The sequence below is a fragment of the Chelon labrosus genome, assembly GCF_963514085.1.
Source record: "Chelon labrosus genome assembly, chromosome: 5".
NCBI classification, from domain to species: Eukaryota; Metazoa; Chordata; class Actinopteri; order Mugiliformes; family Mugilidae; genus Chelon; species Chelon labrosus.
The window spans coordinates 29816752-29835232 of record NC_140341.1 but is presented as its reverse complement, the minus strand read 5'-3'; the positions used below and the strand labels follow the sequence as shown (position 1 = coordinate 29835232).

General features: G+C 41.1%; 1 protein-coding gene across 1 annotated transcript; it reads left to right on the top strand.

Moving 5' to 3' along the window:
* Window positions 1–4539: 4539 nt before the first annotated feature.
* mstnb (myostatin b) lies at window positions 4540–7336 on the top strand. The gene is made up of 3 exons (XM_084544030.1): window positions 4540–5517; window positions 5855–6225; window positions 6954–7336. The coding sequence occupies exons 1-3, from the start codon at window positions 5136–5138 to the stop codon at window positions 7332–7334; spliced, it is 1134 nt and encodes a 377-aa protein (XP_084400156.1). The 5' UTR covers window positions 4540–5135; the 3' UTR covers window positions 7335–7336.
* The last annotated feature ends 11145 nt before the right edge of the window (window positions 7337–18481 follow it).

The following is an 18481-nucleotide window of genomic DNA, read 5'->3' as shown; positions in this document are numbered from 1 at the left end:
GAGTGGAAAGAGATACAAAAGAGGATTTTAGTGATTTATTTTCTACCAGAGGCAGCCTACAAATACCAGATGGCAGGGAATGAGGAAAGGATTGAGAATGATTTTCAGAGAGCCTGTGACAACTACGTGACCAGGGCTCCAGCGGCTGGCTCGAGGTCAAGGTGGCTCACCTCACCTCTACAGGGTCATTTTAAACATGATCTGCCCCTCTGCACATTGAGCATGTTACTTATTCACCTCCCCCTCCTCTACCTCAGAGTGTTTTATGACTCAATCCCTCGCCCTATTTTGTATAGCATGACACAGGGACGTCTGCTTCTAGCTTGAATGCGCTGATGCTGTTTTGCTGTAAGCCTGTGTCCCCCATCTGTTCCACTAACAGAGCTTTGCAGCTTGATTCACACTGACAGCTAGGACTACAGGCCTTGGTGCACAACAAACATGTGCTTCATTCAGAAAGCTTCATGCTGTAGTTTACACAACACGCAGGCCATGAATGATTTATGAAGGAGTAAATCAACATTTGGAGGGGCAGACATCAACACAGGAATCTGAACCCTGTCACACAAAACGGTCTGCCACAGAAATGTGACTTAACATTAATCTTCACAAACTGTTAAAGCGTCCGTTGGGTGTCAGGCAGAAACAGGGGATTTGGATTAAATCTGATAACTGATTTATTTGAACAACAGAGTGAGGAGCTTTTGTGTAACCCCACTCTGAGCCTCGATGGAAATACCTCTGCCAACATGAGACTAAAATGTCAGCGGAATGTGTTGTGATCCAGTAGAGCTGTACATACTTTTAACAGAGAGAGGCAAAAGATTTTCCTCCATCCCAGCAAAAAGAAAATATGTGATCCAGCGAGAGAGAAAATAACCCAAGGTCGTTCAAGTAAATAATCCGGACATCATCTGGTGTCGCCCCGGCTCCTCTGCTCTTCAAACAGCATCCCTGGGATCAGAACTTGACCGCTATTGATTGCACGCAACGTGTAAAGGCAAAATGATCTCCCAAGTTGTCGCAGCTGCTCAGTTCTTTTGGTTATTTAGGACGAATTGCTCCGTGTCAGATTTCTAAAAGATAAAAATTAAATCTCTACGATAAAATAATCCCAGGCTGGAGGACCAGGCGTCAGACGTTTCCCTTGCTGCCGCCACGCCGGACAACGCCGAGTAGAGGTCCGCTGCAGAGGGAGAATCAGAGGTCTGGACTGACTTCAGCGCAGCGACACTCCACGGCAATTACCGAGCTGCGGCTGTGCTCTGGAAGAGAGCGTGTTGTGGCGCCGAACACTGACAGCGGCTCTGCAGCGAGACGGTACAACACTGCCATCTGGCGGCCACACTGAGGAATGCCAAATAATTACCACGCTTACCCTTTACTTAAAGTGGAACTACCGTTATCTGGAGTACTTCGGAAGATATTTAGCTCCAGTGCAGCACCGCTCCATATAGTGGGAGTGATCGGGGCACCGAAACGCAGCCTCTAAATAACGCATTATCTGCCTCGAAACTCGTTCATTTCACCAATATTTTGTTAATACGCTAGTGTTATTCCCCGTTGAGTTCGGAGTTAGCTGTTATCATCATTCGGGGTCTGTAGATTGACCTACCCTTAGCAAAAAGTAGTATACTTGAAGTTCATTTCATTAAGTAGGCTATACTTGAGTATAAGTATAGGCTACTACAGACCATGTACTTGTAGTGTACTAGAAAGTATACTAATTTAATACTTCTTCAGACTAAATTGGAACCTTTTTAAAATGTGGATTAGAATTATATAACTAGTACAATGGCAGTATATAGAAGAGCGTACTTGTGGTATACTTTAAGTATCCGCAATAAACTAAAACGTGGACTAGAAGTATATACCTAGTACACTATAGATGAGTGTACTTGTTGTATATTTGAAAGTGTACTTTTGTAAACTTAAAATGACCTTATAAAGTATACTTTAAGTATACTTTTATAAACTTAAAAATGTTCCAATTTAGTCCGAAAAAGTATTAAATTAGTATACTTTTAGTACACTACAAGTACATGATCTGTAGTATACTTGCTACTAACTTCCGACCTGGATGACGTCATCTCTGAGCTCCGCGCACACCCGTGACGGTCGGTTTGTTTACTTGTAATTTGCTATTGCTATTTTTTTTGCAATATGGCTTAATATTTTTCCGATTCTGAGGTTGTGGACATGACATTGTTTGTGATGGACGTCCTTACCGTTTTGAGCCAGAGTATACGGATGAGGAGCCTGTTGAAAGGAGGATGCAGAGGCAGAGAGAGGAACAGCTGGCCAAAGAACAACAAACCGCTGCACGTCTGCGAATAGATAACAGGTAACTCTGGTCTCAACGGGGCAATAGCACTAGCATATCATAACAAAATATTGGTGAAATGAAATGAATGAAGTTTCGCGGCAGATGATGCGTTATTTAGAGGCTGCGTTTCGGTGCTCTACTGGATCTAAATATCTTCCGAAGGACTCCAAATAAGTTATATGGGTGAGTAAATGATCGTATTTTATGCCAGAAATAAGGTCCAGGTTCTAAAAAACGATAGTTCCCCTTTAAGTAGCAGCCTTATAAAATAACACTAAAATAAAAAGGAGATATTCAGCAACAACATGACACAAATATTTAAAGTAAAATGAATTATGCGGCTGTTAATTTTATATTATATTACTGTGATGTACACCGCCAGTCAAAAGTTTGGACATACCCTCTCATTTAATGGTTTTTCTTTATTTTCATGACTATTTACATTGTAGATTCTCACTGCAGACATCAAAATTGTGAATGAACACATATGGAATTATGTAGTAAATAAAAAAGTGTGAAATAACCCCATATGATTCATATTTTAGAGTTCTCAAAGTAGCCACCCTTTGCTTTGCTGACAGCGCTGCAAATCCTTGGACCTCTCTCAATGAGTTTCATGATGTAGTCACCTGGAATGGTTTTCCCTTCACAGGTGTGCCTTGTCAGGGTTCATTTGTGGAATTTCTTGCCTTCTTAATGGGGTTGGGACCATCAGTTGTGTTGTGCATATGTCAGGTTGGTACACAGCTGACAGCCTTATTTGACAACTGTTAGAATTCATAATATGGCAAGAACCAATCAGCTAAGAAAAGAGAACGACAGTCCATCATTACTTTAAGAACTGAAGGTCTGATGAGTCCAAATGTGAGATCTTTGGCTTCATCTGCTGTGTCTTTGTGCAATGTAGAAAAGGTGAACGGATGGTCTCTACATGCATGGTTCAAACCGTGAAGCATGGAGGAGGAGGTGTGATTTCCTGGTGACACTGTTGGGGAGTTATTCAAAATTGAAGGCACACTGAACCAGCATGGCTACCACAGCATCCTGCAGCCACATGCTATCCCATCCGGTTTGCGTTTAGTTGGACCGTCATTTATTTTTCAACAGGACAATGACCCCAAACACACCTCCAGGCTGTGTAAGGGCTATTTGACCAAGAAGGAGAATGACGGAGTGCTGCGCCAGATGACCTGGCCTCCACAGTCACCTGACCTAAACCCAATGGAGATGGTTTGGGATGAGATGGACCGCAGAGTGAAGGCAAAAGGGGCAACAAGTGTTCAGCATCTCTGGGAACTCCTTCAAGACTGTTGGAAAACCAGTTTAAGTGACTAGCTCATGAAGCTCATCGAGAGAATGTCAAGAGTGTGCAAAGTAGTAATCAAAGCAAAGGGTGGCTGTTTTAAAGGGAATCTAAAATATGAATCATATTTAGAGTTATTTCACACTTTTTTTGTGTACTACATAATTCCATGTGTGTTCATTCATTGTTTTGATGCCTTCAGTGAGAATCTACAATGTAAATAGTCATAATGGAAAACCATTAAATGAAAGGATGTGTCCAAACTTTTGACTGGTATTGTATGTGTGTCCACTGTATGGACAGCACTTCAGTGTTGTAGCAGGTGTTGTAGTTTTATACCGAGTGAATAGTGGGATGTAACACTACCTTGACATTGTATGCATTTTCAATGGAGCTGATGTTATAATAAAGACTACACCACATTTCAACTAATTAGCCTTGTGTGTATTTTTGCAAGCTCATAGCACTATTGTGTATAAGTGCTTAAGTCTTAATTGCTGGTACCTTTTCTGTCCCTTAGAGCGGCCTCACCCTACCAATGGATAGGGAACAGTAACACACGTTTTACACGTTATTCATATACATCCATTTCGACATCAGATCCCTTATTCTTTCACTATTATTATTATTTTTATTTATTTATTTATTTTTTTACATTATGTTGATGGTGTTTCTTATGCGTGTTAATAACTTGCCACACGATGGCGCTATCTCCTCGTGTGCCACAACCAGGCCTCGCCAGCAAGGATTTGAGCAATTCCTTAACTAGGTTTCAGGACTTCTATGTCTTTGTTGGGTTTTCTTTTAATCCTCCTTCATGAAACAGTAGACTATATTTCCAGATTTTATTTTACGTGAGACAGTGATCATCTTTTCGCAGGGGAGCCTGACTTTAACAAGTTACATATAGGCCTGAATTAATGGATTGACATTTTATAAAATTACCACGCTTATTTTTCTTCGAGGATGAAATGGGATCCTTCATTGAAAGCTGTCATTCTTCAGTGCCAAGCAAAAATACTACAAGGGGCGGAATTGTAATGGCATCTACAGAAAAAGCAGTTGTATTAACAAATCAAAGGAAGATTATGAGTCTATTATCTTTATTACCCCGCTTTACTTTAAAACTGCGTCACATTGTGTGGTGTTTTCGTAACTTGGGGTGATAGAAAACACTGACCGCTCTGCGCGCGTGTTGCTATTGTGCAATCGCAGTAAGAAGTGAAGTCGTCCATGTTCAGTACATGCCCACAGTCTCCATCCCTTTATGGTTTGGCAGCGAAAAAAAGTTTTCATGTCAGTCGGTTAAAAGTCATTGTTGCCTGTCCAGCCAATCATAGTTTTTGACGACACAAAAGAGGTTAAATTTGGGGTATAAAAAGGTGCGCACTAATAAAGTATGATGCCAATCAGTGTGGGACATTAATGCAACCCCCGTTCAGTCGCGCACCAGGTCCAGCACTCGACAAGGGATCTTTTTAAACCAAGCTTCACACCTTAGAGACAATGCATCTGTCTCAGATTGTGCTGTATCTTAGCTTGCTGATTGCTTTCGGTCCAGTAGTTCTGAGTGACCAAGAGACGCAGCAACAGCAACCGTCTGCCACCAGCCCCGTAGACACGGAGCAGTGCGCTACCTGCGAAGTCCGGCAGCAGATTAAAACCATGCGATTAAACGCAATAAAATCACAAATTCTGAGCAAGCTGCGAATGAAGGAAGCTCCCAATATCAGCCGAGATATTGTGAAGCAGCTCTTGCCCAAAGCGCCTCCGCTGCAGCAACTTCTCGACCAGTACGACGTGCTGGGAGATGACAACAGAGATGTTGTTATGGAGGAGGACGATGAGCACGCTACCACAGAGACCACAATGATGATGGCCACTGAACGTAAGTATTTATTTTCTTTGCTTTTTTGCATCAATATAAGGACGCCCTCAGACGTCCCCGAAATAAGTCTTTACGCACGGAGCAGAGCGCACAGGAGACCCTATCAAGAAGCTTTATTGGACATCCAGTTGCTAGATATTTGACCAGGTTTTGATATAGGAATTGTGGCTGTAAAATACTATCGAGTTATAAAACTGTATGTGAGATATTGCAGTTTGGCATGCGTCACGCGTGGCTTATCAACTCCATTATCTATTGAATTTACACCAGTTATTTTCTATCTGTTCTACATCATCAGTGATCATAGAGAACATTTTCTTTTCCTATCTCCCCGCAGCCGAGTCCATCGTCCAGGTGGACGGACAACCAAAGTGCTGCTTTTTTTCCTTTAATCCGAAATTTCAAGCCAATCGCATAGTCCGAGCGCAACTCTGGGTCCATCTGCGGCCGGCGGACGAGGCGACCACTGTGTTCCTGCAAATCTCCCGCCTGATGCCGGCCACAGACGGGGGCAGACAGGTACGAATCCGCTCCCTGAAGATCGACGTGGACGCCGGGGTCAGTTCCTGGCAAAGTATAGACGTCAAACAAGTGTTGACGGTGTGGCTGCGGCAGCCGGAGACCAACTGGGGCATCGAGATTAATGCCTTCGATTCGAGGAGAAATGACTTAGCCGTGACTTCCGCAGAGCCAGGGGAGGAAGGACTGGTGAGCTGCACTTTTATTTTTACATTGAACATAGCAGTTTAATGTACATAAGTGTCTAGTTTTGATCTCATGGGTGTTATTTACTTACTGCGACTGAGCTGTTTCACTGTGTGTAATTGGACTAGCCTGTAATGCACAAATACATATAAGCCCAGATACCAGCTGAGTTTCCAGAAACAGTTTAAGGTTCTCAGTTGTATTGTACAAAGGGTTCAGTTTTAACTGGCAGGTTTTAGTGTGCAGAGAGGCTTTGCACATTCAGCAGGTGGTTAAACATTCTTGCATTCATTCTACTTCTGGAAGAAAGAATTTAAAAAGCTGTTAATCAGCACAGGCTCCATGCAGGCTCACACCTGCATTTGGACAAATGCCCAGCCCACAATAACCTCAAGTCTTATTGCTTGATTACATAAAAGTTCACCTGCTCCACATTCCTTAAAATATTTGGTGTGACTGTGCAAATCAAAGTAATTGCCTGTACACAAACACTCCTACTATCAATGACAGACACACATCCCATGGCTGGCACTGGCTCAGGGGCAATTAGAATACCTAGACAGCTGTGGGTAACTAACCATCAGATGATTTAATTTCTTTATAAATCAAAGTTTCATAATATTATTGTGCCATGTTTGAAAACCAACTACCAAAAGCCATTGGAATAAAAATGAATTCAGCTAACTGCCTCTTTTTGCAAATTCACTGAATTCAAAACATGTTCTTTTCAGCTACCATTCATGGAGGTGAAGATCTCAGAGGGCCCCAAGCGTGTGAGAAGAGACTCGGGCTTGGACTGTGATGAGAACTCTCCAGAGTCCCGGTGCTGCCGCTATCCACTCACAGTGGACTTTGAAGACTTTGGCTGGGACTGGATTATTGCCCCAAAGCGCTACAAGGCCAACTATTGCTCTGGGGAGTGTGAGTACATGCACTTGCAGAAGTACCCACACACCCACCTGGTGAACAAGGCTAATCCCAGAGGGACTGCAGGTCCCTGCTGTACCCCCACCAAGATGTCGCCCATCAACATGCTCTACTTTAATCGCAAAGAGCAAATCATCTATGGCAAGATCCCCTCTATGGTAGTGGACCGTTGCGGATGCTCTTGAGTTGGGACAGAAACCCAGCCAGAGAGACGGGGGAGGACGAAGGGGCTGAAGTTCTTTCCGGCCCCCAACTTCAGACTATTTGACACAACCAATCCACCAGTTCAGAGCTTTCCTGCAGGACACGGTGCAATAGAACCAGAGTAGAGGCCACAAACAGCCCAATTCTCCTGCAGGGCAGTGCTTTCACAACCTGCATAGCTCTTACTTTTCTTTCCTCCAGTGAAATCTTAGCCACAGAGACTCAAAGTCAGATGGATGCAGGAACACAACATCACATGCCCACATATATGCTGGACATTGGAGTGAATGTGGAAAGAAATGATCAAAGTTATCCAAAAACGTCTTGTATTCTTTTTTTCTCTGTGTTCTGTGCTCTGTCCAATTTATGCAAACATGCCGCCTGATTATACTCGTACACCATCTACTCCACACCACTCCACTCATAACCAACCAACAGTACAAGCTATTACATGTTTTGCTAAGTTTGTAGTAACGATTTTCTGAGTTGTGTTTTCAGAGTGAAACCAGGAATCCTCAAGGACTTGGAAAAACATAGATGAGATTCTTTAAAGTGATATTTCACACTGGCAGAACTTGTTTTAGTACACAAGTGTTCATAGGAGGGATTGAAAAGAAGAAAACTGGTAGCATGGCAAACCTTTTAGTCATCCCCAGTGCATTACTGTCATTCATAAAACCCAGTCATAATTGTAACATTATATAATATAGAAACATGTTTTTCATGTGTTGTATCAAACTTTCACTTTTTCATTTTGAAGAAGAAATAACTTCCAAAGTGCAGGTTGTGATGGTTGATCACTCCTGAGATCCTATATTCCACCAGGGTGAAGTAACACTCTAGGTCTTACCAGGTCTTCATGTATTTCGTCATACAAACACACAACAACATACACAACGGATGAGTGTTACTGTTCAGTCATAATCTCCACTATCCAACAAAACAGCCTGACCTGCCCAATACACTTGAATTATTCTGATTGTAGATCTACATTACTGGACAGAAGGACTTGAACTGAAGGCACAATGAATGCAGCCTACAAATGTGTTAAAGACAGAAAACCAGTTGTCGAGATGTATGAATGTCGAGATCATGCTTAAACTCTGTCTTACAAACAACACCGTTTGCACTATGGCACACCAATAGAAAGAATTGGTTGCTACAAAAGTTGTAAAAACTGATTTTGATATGTTTGCTAATTTGTATTGTATACCTATGCCATTGTTTCCATTAGGAGTTGCCTTTCTAAACCTCTGTTGGTACATGTATAAAACCACAATCTAGCAAGATAAAAGATGTAATACAGCAACTCTATATACTTGTTCTAACTAATAAAGTTTTTAGCTTATATGTTGAGTTCTTTTTCTTTAAAAAAAATTGTTTGTACGTCACAGAATGTCCTACCCGTTGCACTTCACAGGAAACAAGTATGCTCATTTTCATTTAATCCCATCTTTAACATTGAAGCATTATAACTATATTTAGTTAAAACTCAGAGTCACATAAATTACATAAATTAAAAAAATATTGTGTTCATTTTCTAAAATACACAATGTAGGAAATCAATATTTGCAATCTGGTAAATCAACAATAGAATATATCTTTACAAAGTGGAATTATGCTGGCTAATAGATCATATCCAAATGTGATGTTTCAGTATCACAGCGACCTGAGCCTTAACGTTGCAGCTCCAGCAGCTGAGAATCTTCATGTCTTCAACACATGGTGTAAACTGATAAGTTACACAAGCCATGTGTTTGCATGTGTGTGTAGAAAATGAATGCCAGCACACACTCTCACCTGACTTCACCTGCACAGTCCCGTCACCATAAGCCTGTTTTATCACAAGTGTGATTCCTGACTTTGCTTTTTTTCCCGTGAAGGGATGTTGAAAGTATTGCAGTCTAATGAGAGGATGTGAACTCTGGTGAGCTTTGACAGCATGACCTATTGGAATGACGGCCTCATTGAGGCTTGACTTCCGCCCAGTAGAGGGCGAATTGAGCACTGCCCGTGAGAGCCACTTCCTTTCCTGCTGAGAGCTGGAAAACTGCCATGGATTCGGCCACAGTGCAGAGCAGACCCTGGGTAGAGTGAATCCACAGATTTTTCCTCTGATTTTCCTCCACACTGGTGGCAGAGGAAAAAGTAGATGGAAAGGTCAGCAAATTAAGGAAGGGAAAAAACTGAAGGTTCAATAAAAAATTCAGAATGGCCCTGATTGCTTATGTCAGACCCAACAGTATGGAAAAGAACCAATTATTTAAAATCTGTACTATTTATCAATTTACAATCCACATATGTGTTCCTGCTGTGAAGTTTCCATCTGCAGTTTGACATGGGCATGAAATTTTTATGAGTCTAATAGTCTCCAACTATTCCCAAGTATTTATTTTCACAATATCACTAATGACGCATGTCTTAAAAGCTGAGCTATTTAGGAATATAATAACATCATCGTCCCAAGGTGGCATGTGTAAATGTCAGTTAAACTTGTTTTCAGAGTTCACTAGAACTGACATTTCAGCTTTACAGCTGTATGTTAAAGCCATGTCCACTGTGAGTAAAGATTTGTAGGTCTGAGGTCTGCGTGTTCAGTGAAAGATATCACACTGAAACAAAGACAAATAAAATAAAATTAAGGTCAGCTTTGTTCATTTCATATCTACTAAAAATATGTCTTTAAACAGCCTGCGCCCATGCGAGCTGTTCTAACTCGGCAGTGATCAGCCTGCCATGCTGCATTTCTACATCCAGTTCTGACCGCAGCAGTTACTGCTTGTTTCGAGCAGACAGCAGCTGCTGTCCTGTACTAACTGCTGTTGTCTGTTGTTTCTGAACAGGAGCTGGGAAACATTTTGTCTGAGCATCGTTACATCTGTCAGGATAAGACCCTGGAGGACTGTATCTGCCAGCAACATTCCACCTCTGACAGGTGAGGAAGTGAGAGTGAGAGAACGGGAAGAAGGATGTTAGGGGGTAAAGGTGTAGGCCAAGGCAGCTGGAGACGCCGTTATTGGACAGGATTCCTGTTGTGTGAAGTTAATAGAAATTGAATGAATAGAACACGTTTTCCTCATCATTTCCATTTCAATAAATGGTCATTAATGATGCATCATACAGCAGCTTATAATTAATAAGAAGCTGTATGATGCATCATTACTCCATCATAAGAAAGTAGATTGGCGTTTTTGATGTAAGGATTCACCCTTACAACATGTAGATGGGTTTTTTCAATTGACGGAATAGTGGTACAACTTTTGCTTCATATTTGTTTTACAAAGCTTGACAATTGTACGTTAAAACACATCAGGTACATCTCCTGCCAGAACACAAACCTTACTATTATTATCTTTCACTGAGAGTTATCCTTTTTTAGTGAGCAGTTACTCAAAGTAGGACATTGTTTCTGTAAAAACACACAGTTGTTGACTTGTTGACATGTTATCTACTGGTTGGCTTTAATCAAGGCATCCAAACTTGCTCACGGTAAACATGCTAACAGTCTAATATTTAGCAGGTATGATCCTTACCATGGTTACTATCTTAGTGTAGCAGGGTATCATTCTATCTTTTGCAAATGAGCACAAAGCACAAAGTACAGCCAATGCTGATGGGAATGCCATTGTTTTTGCAGGCATTTGGTCCTGAACTAAAGTACTGGATGAACTCAAATTTTCATATTAGAATCCCATCCCATGGGCAACATAAATATCTGTACCAAATTTCACAGCAATCCATCCAGTTGTCAATACAGAATAACAGGGAATATAAACTCTTCAAAATTTACACTCTGTGAACTGTGGATATCTTTACCAATAGTTTCACTCCGAGCCAAATTGCCAAAATGAACAGGGCGTCTACCATCCATAGACCCACACTGCTAATATTGCTAAAATTATTATAATAGCACAATAGCAAAATGTACTTGAATTGTGTAGTCCCCATGGTTATGAAGGATGATTTAAAAAGGTAGTGGCCTCAATAGCAAAATAACATTAATCTCTCTGGCTGAGGATGACGAGAATGTCATCAAAGTATTCCAAACCATCATGTGTTGACAGTGAACCTCTATTCCCAATTTCATGACAATCCATGTCATACTTGTTGCAGCAACCTCATGGTGACACTAGAGGAAAGATCAAGGAATTACCAAGCCTTTTCGATATATCATCTGGGGACCATAAATGTACAATTTACAAAATGTCAAACCAATCCATGTAGCTGGACAAGGTAACTTAATAAGTGAAAGCTTCTACCTGCTGGCAGCCCTCAAGAAAGCTCAGGGATGGCCCAAGTAAATGGAATGTATCCTCAAGGGATCTTAAATACTTTCACAGCAACTGACCTCATAGTTGTTGAGCTCTTTCAGTCTGTACCAAGGGGTGTACCAATCAACTGACTGACAGCTGTCACCAGGGAAAAGGCATTAAAATCATTATAATGGCATTGACAGTCATAATAATCAATCTGCTAGAAAACACTGAAATCTTTGCCAGATTCTATAGAAACTGTTCCACTAACAGGTGAGATATTTCAGTCAGTGCGACCATTAAGGGCCTTTTGTGGTAGGGTTAGGGTAGCACCGACTAAAAGTCCAGGGCCTTGGCACCATGTATGTAGAGTACATATTTGTATGGTCTGTTAATCTACACTTTTCTGGAATAATCTAAAAGGTCTGTTGAAATGGTTATTGTCTGCAGGTCAAAACACCTGACAGATGATAGCTGACATTTAAGAAAGCTGTTGGCCCTTTCAATGAATCTGGATGTGTGCATAGATAGAGATGCACTTTAATAAGTGCCAGAAGAGAAAATGGGTCTTAACTGGGATATAAAAAATGAAAAAATAATAAATAAATAAAAAAAATTGATTAATTTTATTCATACCGTTGGCATTATACAACTAATGTTCATTCATTCATTCATTCATTCATTTTCAATAACTGCTCCTCTAACAGGTAGAATACCCTATTCTAGCTGTTATTGGGCGTGAGGTCTATCACAGAGAGACAGACAACCATTTATATGCTCACACGCACACATCTGGCTAATTTAGAAACACTATTTAACCTAACGAGTATGTCTTTGGACGGTGGGAGGAAGCTGGAGAACCCGAGTAAAACCCACGCAGATACAGAAGGAACATGCAAACTCCACACAGAAAGGCCCCAGTCAGCCAGGGGGTTCAAACTCGGAATCTTCTTGCTGTGAGGCATCAGTGTTTGCCACTACACCTCTGTACTGCCCTCAACTAATGTTGATAATGATGAGTCCATTACAGCGCACTCATAATTTGGTGCTCACGTGGCACTCTACATCGTCTTTGTCAACATACCTGCATCCCAAAACAACTGGAGCCTTCAGGTGTGCGGACTAAACCATCTGCAGAAGTGTTTCTGCTGACAGATTGCTCAGTGGTAAAGGTCTCCCTTGACAGGAATACAGTTCAAAAGTGATAACAGGTTGAACTGTCAAACCACAACAAGACTGAAGCAAACACGTCCACAAGGTTGGATCAAATCATGAACTAAACAATGCTTATAATGCATGAATAATGCATTTATATGAATAATGAATCTGCACACTGAACATAAATAAAAATGTTAGGTGCCACAGTTTCTGTCTCAACTGAAAATTACATTGATGGGATTGTCTGTCTTCTGTGCAATTTATAAATTTAGTTATTAATGTTTAGCATGGGCTACACAGTGGTACCATGGTTTGCCTTTCCATGTGGAGTTCATGTTCTCCCAATGTGTGAGTGTTCTCTTGGTGTGATACTTAACTCGCTGTAGGTTTGCATGTGCTGGATTGTGAATGGTTGTTTGTCTTTTAGAGTTAGCCCTGTGGCGGGCTGGTAACTTGTCTTGAATATGCACCAGCAGTATCAGATAATGAGTCAATAAGTCCATGACATTGAAGAGGTTAAAAGTACACAACGTCCAATGTTCTTCTGACTTAGGACTTAAAGAGCATGACCTTAAGTAGCCACTTTATCTTACGAGGGCATGATATTTAAAATCCACATTGTAATCACTTAAACAACCAGCAGAGGATGATCATCTTAGGCCAGATGACAGGTTGTTTGTGAAAATCCCTCCTGGACCCACAGAAAGCAATGAAAAGCAATAAAATCGCCCAGTCTGGGACATGATAAGGGCCAGATGGCCAGCTGCTGAATGCTACCTGTCTTCACTTCGGGGATGATTTATCCTTTCCGTCTGCACTCTGCTTGCTTTTTCACTTAGGGATGAGGAATCACTACTCCTACCCCAAAACTGACAGTCACCTCTGGGAAGCTATCATATGATTAATGACTTTGTAAAGCTACTGGAAGTTTGGAGGGAGGACAAATTTGGTGCTCACTCCAGAAATGTTTACAAAATTCCTCAATGTCAGTGTTTGTTTGTGAGGAGGGGTTAGGCGAAGAGCAAAAAATGTGGCCCTAAGTTCCAAGGAAGCTAAGCATTGTCTCTCGGGGGATGGAGAGTTGACAGTGATGAAGAATAGATGTTCCTCTAAGGGAGGGCAGATCATGGAAACCTCATGTCCCCTAATGATATGCCTGCGCTCTTAACACAGACGGATGTAGAGTAGTATCAGGTATGTGTCAAAGAGGGCTTTGACATCTCAGAAATAACATTTATGGCACATTTTACAGATTACTGCGCACAATTAATTTTACTACAGGCTCAGGTGAATGACATTCATGCAGCAAACAGGACTTTCCAGAATTAGACCTTGGTGGATAAACTCAGGAGACTGTCTGTATGTGAGCTTGACATTTATTAAATGGAAGGAAATCCTACCATAGGAAATGTTTCAGTATGTTTATGGCATATTTATTTGAAAAATACAAAGTGTTTTTTGCTCGGTTTGCTTCTCTCGAGGCTAGGAAACATCACATGATGTAAAAACATGCAGGTATTACTTGAAAGCAGATATGTTTAGCTGGGCATCCTGGGCAGTTAGCCCGTGAATTTCAGTTTTAATAATATATAAATCTCTGTATATGCATGTCTTGGAATATAACTTCTAAACGTTCCATGGGATTTGAAGACTCAGAAAGTGATTCAAATTGGAAAGTGTAGACTCAACGGCCCCGTTGTGAATGCCCTTGACCCATGAAATTGAATGTGGTGCGGCTGTAAATTTTCCAACAGTTGCGGCATTTTAACACCCATCGCATTAGAGTGTGGCTGAAGCTCATAAAAAGTGGCTGTTCAGTGGTTAGCAGCAAAGTGCACAGTCAAAGTGAGGCACCACCACCAATTACCAGCTGAAAAAAACGGAGATGAAGGAAAGATTTTATAGTTAGTCCCATATGGACTGTGGTATGGTTAACAGTTTGGGTTAACGATTTTGATAAATTCTCTCAGTGACTTGGAAACCACGATGAAGAACTTGATTGAAAATTCTTCATATTCAAGGAAAATAGATGTCTTCCAGTTCTGTTAGTCAATGTTTTTATAATGACTATAATTCAAATGTTTACATCTAACAAGAAGGGGGTAGTTGTAGTGTTGAACCTACGGAGAAAAATAGTCTGTAGCAACTCTATGGTGTTTTTTTTTTAGCCTATTTCGCTCATTGTTTTTGCTTGTAGGCTCACACCTTTAGTATATGGGTTAGACTTAAGTGTTGTTAAGGGGAGGAATCTGACTTTTTTCTACTGGTGTTCCTGTAATTTTAAAATTATTAGTCTACATCTATCAGATATAATGAATCACATTGTTTTGAATGAATTGCATGAATTTAGCACAGACGACTTGTTCACTCCTGCTAACAATTTTATTCTCATAAACATCAATTTTGAAGTCAAAATATTTCTTACATTTTCAGTATTGCACTTTTTTGCCACATATAAGCAGAATACCTTACATTGGTAAAACAGAAACACTGTTAGGGAGAGAATTGTAGAGAGCTTTTGCAAAGTGAGGTAGGGAAAAGTCAAAACATTGCGTGACAGACAGCAGTGCATCATCCAGAATAGGCTTTCATAACTCATAACATTTGTTGGGGGAGGACAATCTGATGTACTTCAAACAGTGTAAATGCTTTAAACAATTCAGTTCAAATTAATGCTAAAGAGTTACAGTGTAGGCAGCATAGTGGTGAGGTGGTTAGCACTGATGCCTTACAGTCCAAAGACATGCTCATTAGGTTGATTGGTGATTCTAAATTGGCCATAGGTGTGTGTGTGAGTGTGAATGGTTGTCTGTCTCTCTGTGTTAGCCCTGTGATAGACTGGAGACCTGTCCAGGGTGTACCCCACCTCTCGCCCGATGACAGCTGGGATAGGCTGCAGCAGACCCTGCAACCCTTAACAGGAACAAGCGGTTACAGAAGATGAATGAATGAATGAGTTACAGTGTAGTTAGTTGCACCAACAGTGGCTCCAAAAACATCTCCAAGGTGTTAGCAGCTGCCTCTGTCATTCTTGTGAAACAAGTCTCTTGTGTAGGTTATAGCAATGCAAAGACAAACCATTTTTTACTTCTAAGACGTAATATTTACACCTGCAGCATGTCAGTAACACAGATGCAGCCACAGCACATGTTGGGCATGTGTGGCTCATCAGCTTTGCTAATAATTATACAGAGTGAGGTTACTGCATGTGTCGTAAACCAGAATTCCTAAATGTGCTGGTATGATATACTGGGCACCTAAACAGCATACAATGTTACAGACAAGCTGGTGAAGACCAAAACAGAGATACAAAGGAGGCATGAATATTGTATGTACATTCATCAGATTGCCAGAAACACTGCTCCAGATGAATACAAATGCTGCCCTGTGCCAGCTAAATATGCCAGTGTGGTAAAACATATTGCCACCTTTACAGTATGTAATACAGTACAGTATGTCAATCTATGTGTCTGGTTTTTCGTTGCCTTCTGCCCACTAGTGAACAGGCTTATCAGTTAAAGGACCTGAAATGTTTATCCCTAGTACTTGCAAAACTAAAGCCATTGGCCTCAGCCTCATTTATACTATATATCATGTTAAAAAGTTATCATTAAAGCAGGCAAAACCACAATAGTGAATATGGATCCCCTCCCGGCATCCTGGTGGCGGTCCTGGACTATTTTGGATATTGTCAACCAGAGACTGGACTGGCGGCTTTGACAGGAGCTGAACCTTGTGAATCCATTCCTTTCAAAAAGCCATCCGAAAGACCTCATTTTGATTTTTGATTTTTTTTGAAGAAGATCCGTCTGGGGGTAACTCATTTAATCCAGGAAATAATCCCTGGGAGGAATTATAAAATAAAAATTTCAATCAGAATCTTCTACTTTATTGGTAGAATATCTGAGTATGATTTATTCTGGGAATCAAACCCCTGTCAACTGCTTGCAAGGCATCAATGCTCAGGAGCAAAGGAGAGCTTGTGTGTGCATCTGTGCAAGAGGAAAAAAAAAAAAAGGCTCCCAACTGCAACTTGTTCCTTACCGTTCGTTTTAAAAGAGCCAGTCAGTAGATTCAGTTCGTTCGCTAACATCACACTTCTTTTGTCAACTAATACAGGTAACAGCTAACGTCCAAAGACCACAGTAGGCACTATGAGTAGTTCGCTAGGTCAGATAAGCTTCACTCTTGGACCTGTTCTTTTACATTTAAGAAAATTTTAATAGTTAGCTTGGTTCAAGATTGTAACTGTATCAGTTTTGTACCATGCCCTGAAGACGGGATCATGTTTTTGTTCTGTTCTCTCAAGTGAGTACTACATTAAGTGTTAACTTTACAGAAACAGGTGGTGCTAGTATCCACGACTGGCCAAAGTATTCTATGTGTCCACCTCTCATTACAGTTCCAAAAATAGAGTGGGAAAGGGTTTAATTATAGTTCATGTCATTTTATTTTGGATTTGATGACTGTGTTAAAGTCTATGGTTACTTCTGGGTTTTGAGAGAGGTGTACAGTTGCCCTTGGTGCTGAATAACAGCTGAGACGCAGTGGCTCTGCAGATTAGGGCAGTAATAGGAGATCAGAAACCTATCTAGATGACGATATATGTGAAATGAATATGTGAAACATTTTGTATGCATTCCAAAACGGTTCCTTTTCTCCATTTCCCATACCAGGTTAAACATTAGCAAACACTTCAACTTCCATTGTAGAAAACATCAAAAAAAAAGAGTGCAACAGGTGGTTTATAAGACAGCTTGCAAAATGAACCACTGCTGACCTTTTAAACAGAGTGTTCATGTGGTCCAAAGATGATCATCAGTTAATCTTGGCCAATTACTCTGATATGCCCTATGGGTACCAAAGGCAGCCACAGATTTTGCTGCTGCACACATTTCTGGACTTAAGCAACTGAGGACCACTGCCAGCAGTGAGTGCTTTCAAACAAGAGTCCATGCGGGAATGAGGGGCAAAGAGTTGAAGGGAATAGGCTGAAAGGAGGGGCACGGGTCCTCACTGGCATATATCCCTTTCCCAGAGGCACTTTGTAGATCGTTGGCCCTGCAGCAATGCTTAAGCCATCTGTTGGTTCTATCAGGAGAGGCCACGTAAAACAAGACATGTGCTGTGGTTTGACCTTTCACAGTCCTAACTATAATATTATCATAAGTTGAGCGATCAGATTGCGCTTTTCCCTGTGGGGGATTCAGTGTCCATATGAAAAGGCGATGAGTGAAAATCATATGTATTCTAGTTATGCAAACGTGGTCAAATCATAGTCACTCAGGGAGTGTTTAGTACATTTAGATGGTACAGCTTTGTGGAGATAGATCTAAAATCATATATTCTTCTGCTAACACCCTCCTTTTTCGCCTAATTAAGTTTGGTTCCCCAAAGGATATTTCAGGCAATACTAAACACCAGAATGCTGGCATAATAGTCGCATGTATTTCGGAAGTGGAACCACTACAAGTTAGCACAGTGTCAAGGATTTGCTAAACCTTGAGGTTGAAATTACAGTGCAAATCTCTGAAGCATTTAATGCAGCCAGGGATAATATACAACTATCTGTCAATACTAAAGGGCGAGCGGCTGACACTAATTGAGGGAAAAGAATTATGGGTAGTAGCTGGCACAGCGTACATCTCTGGGTTGGAGCTTGCCAATACCCACTCCAATGGTGCCACAATGAGGCTGAGGAAGAGTAGGATACTCTG

Coding starts and splice junctions, on each gene's coding strand:
- mstnb (XM_084544030.1), top strand. CDS start 5,136: ATGCATCTGTCTCAGATTGTGCTGTATCTTAGCTTGCTGATTGCTTTC. Junction 5,518..5,854: donor AATGATGATGGCCACTGAAC/GTAAGTATTTAT, acceptor ATCTCCCCGCAG/CCGAGTCCATCGTCCAGGTG. Junction 6,226..6,953: donor AGCCAGGGGAGGAAGGACTG/GTGAGCTGCACT, acceptor TGTTCTTTTCAG/CTACCATTCATGGAGGTGAA.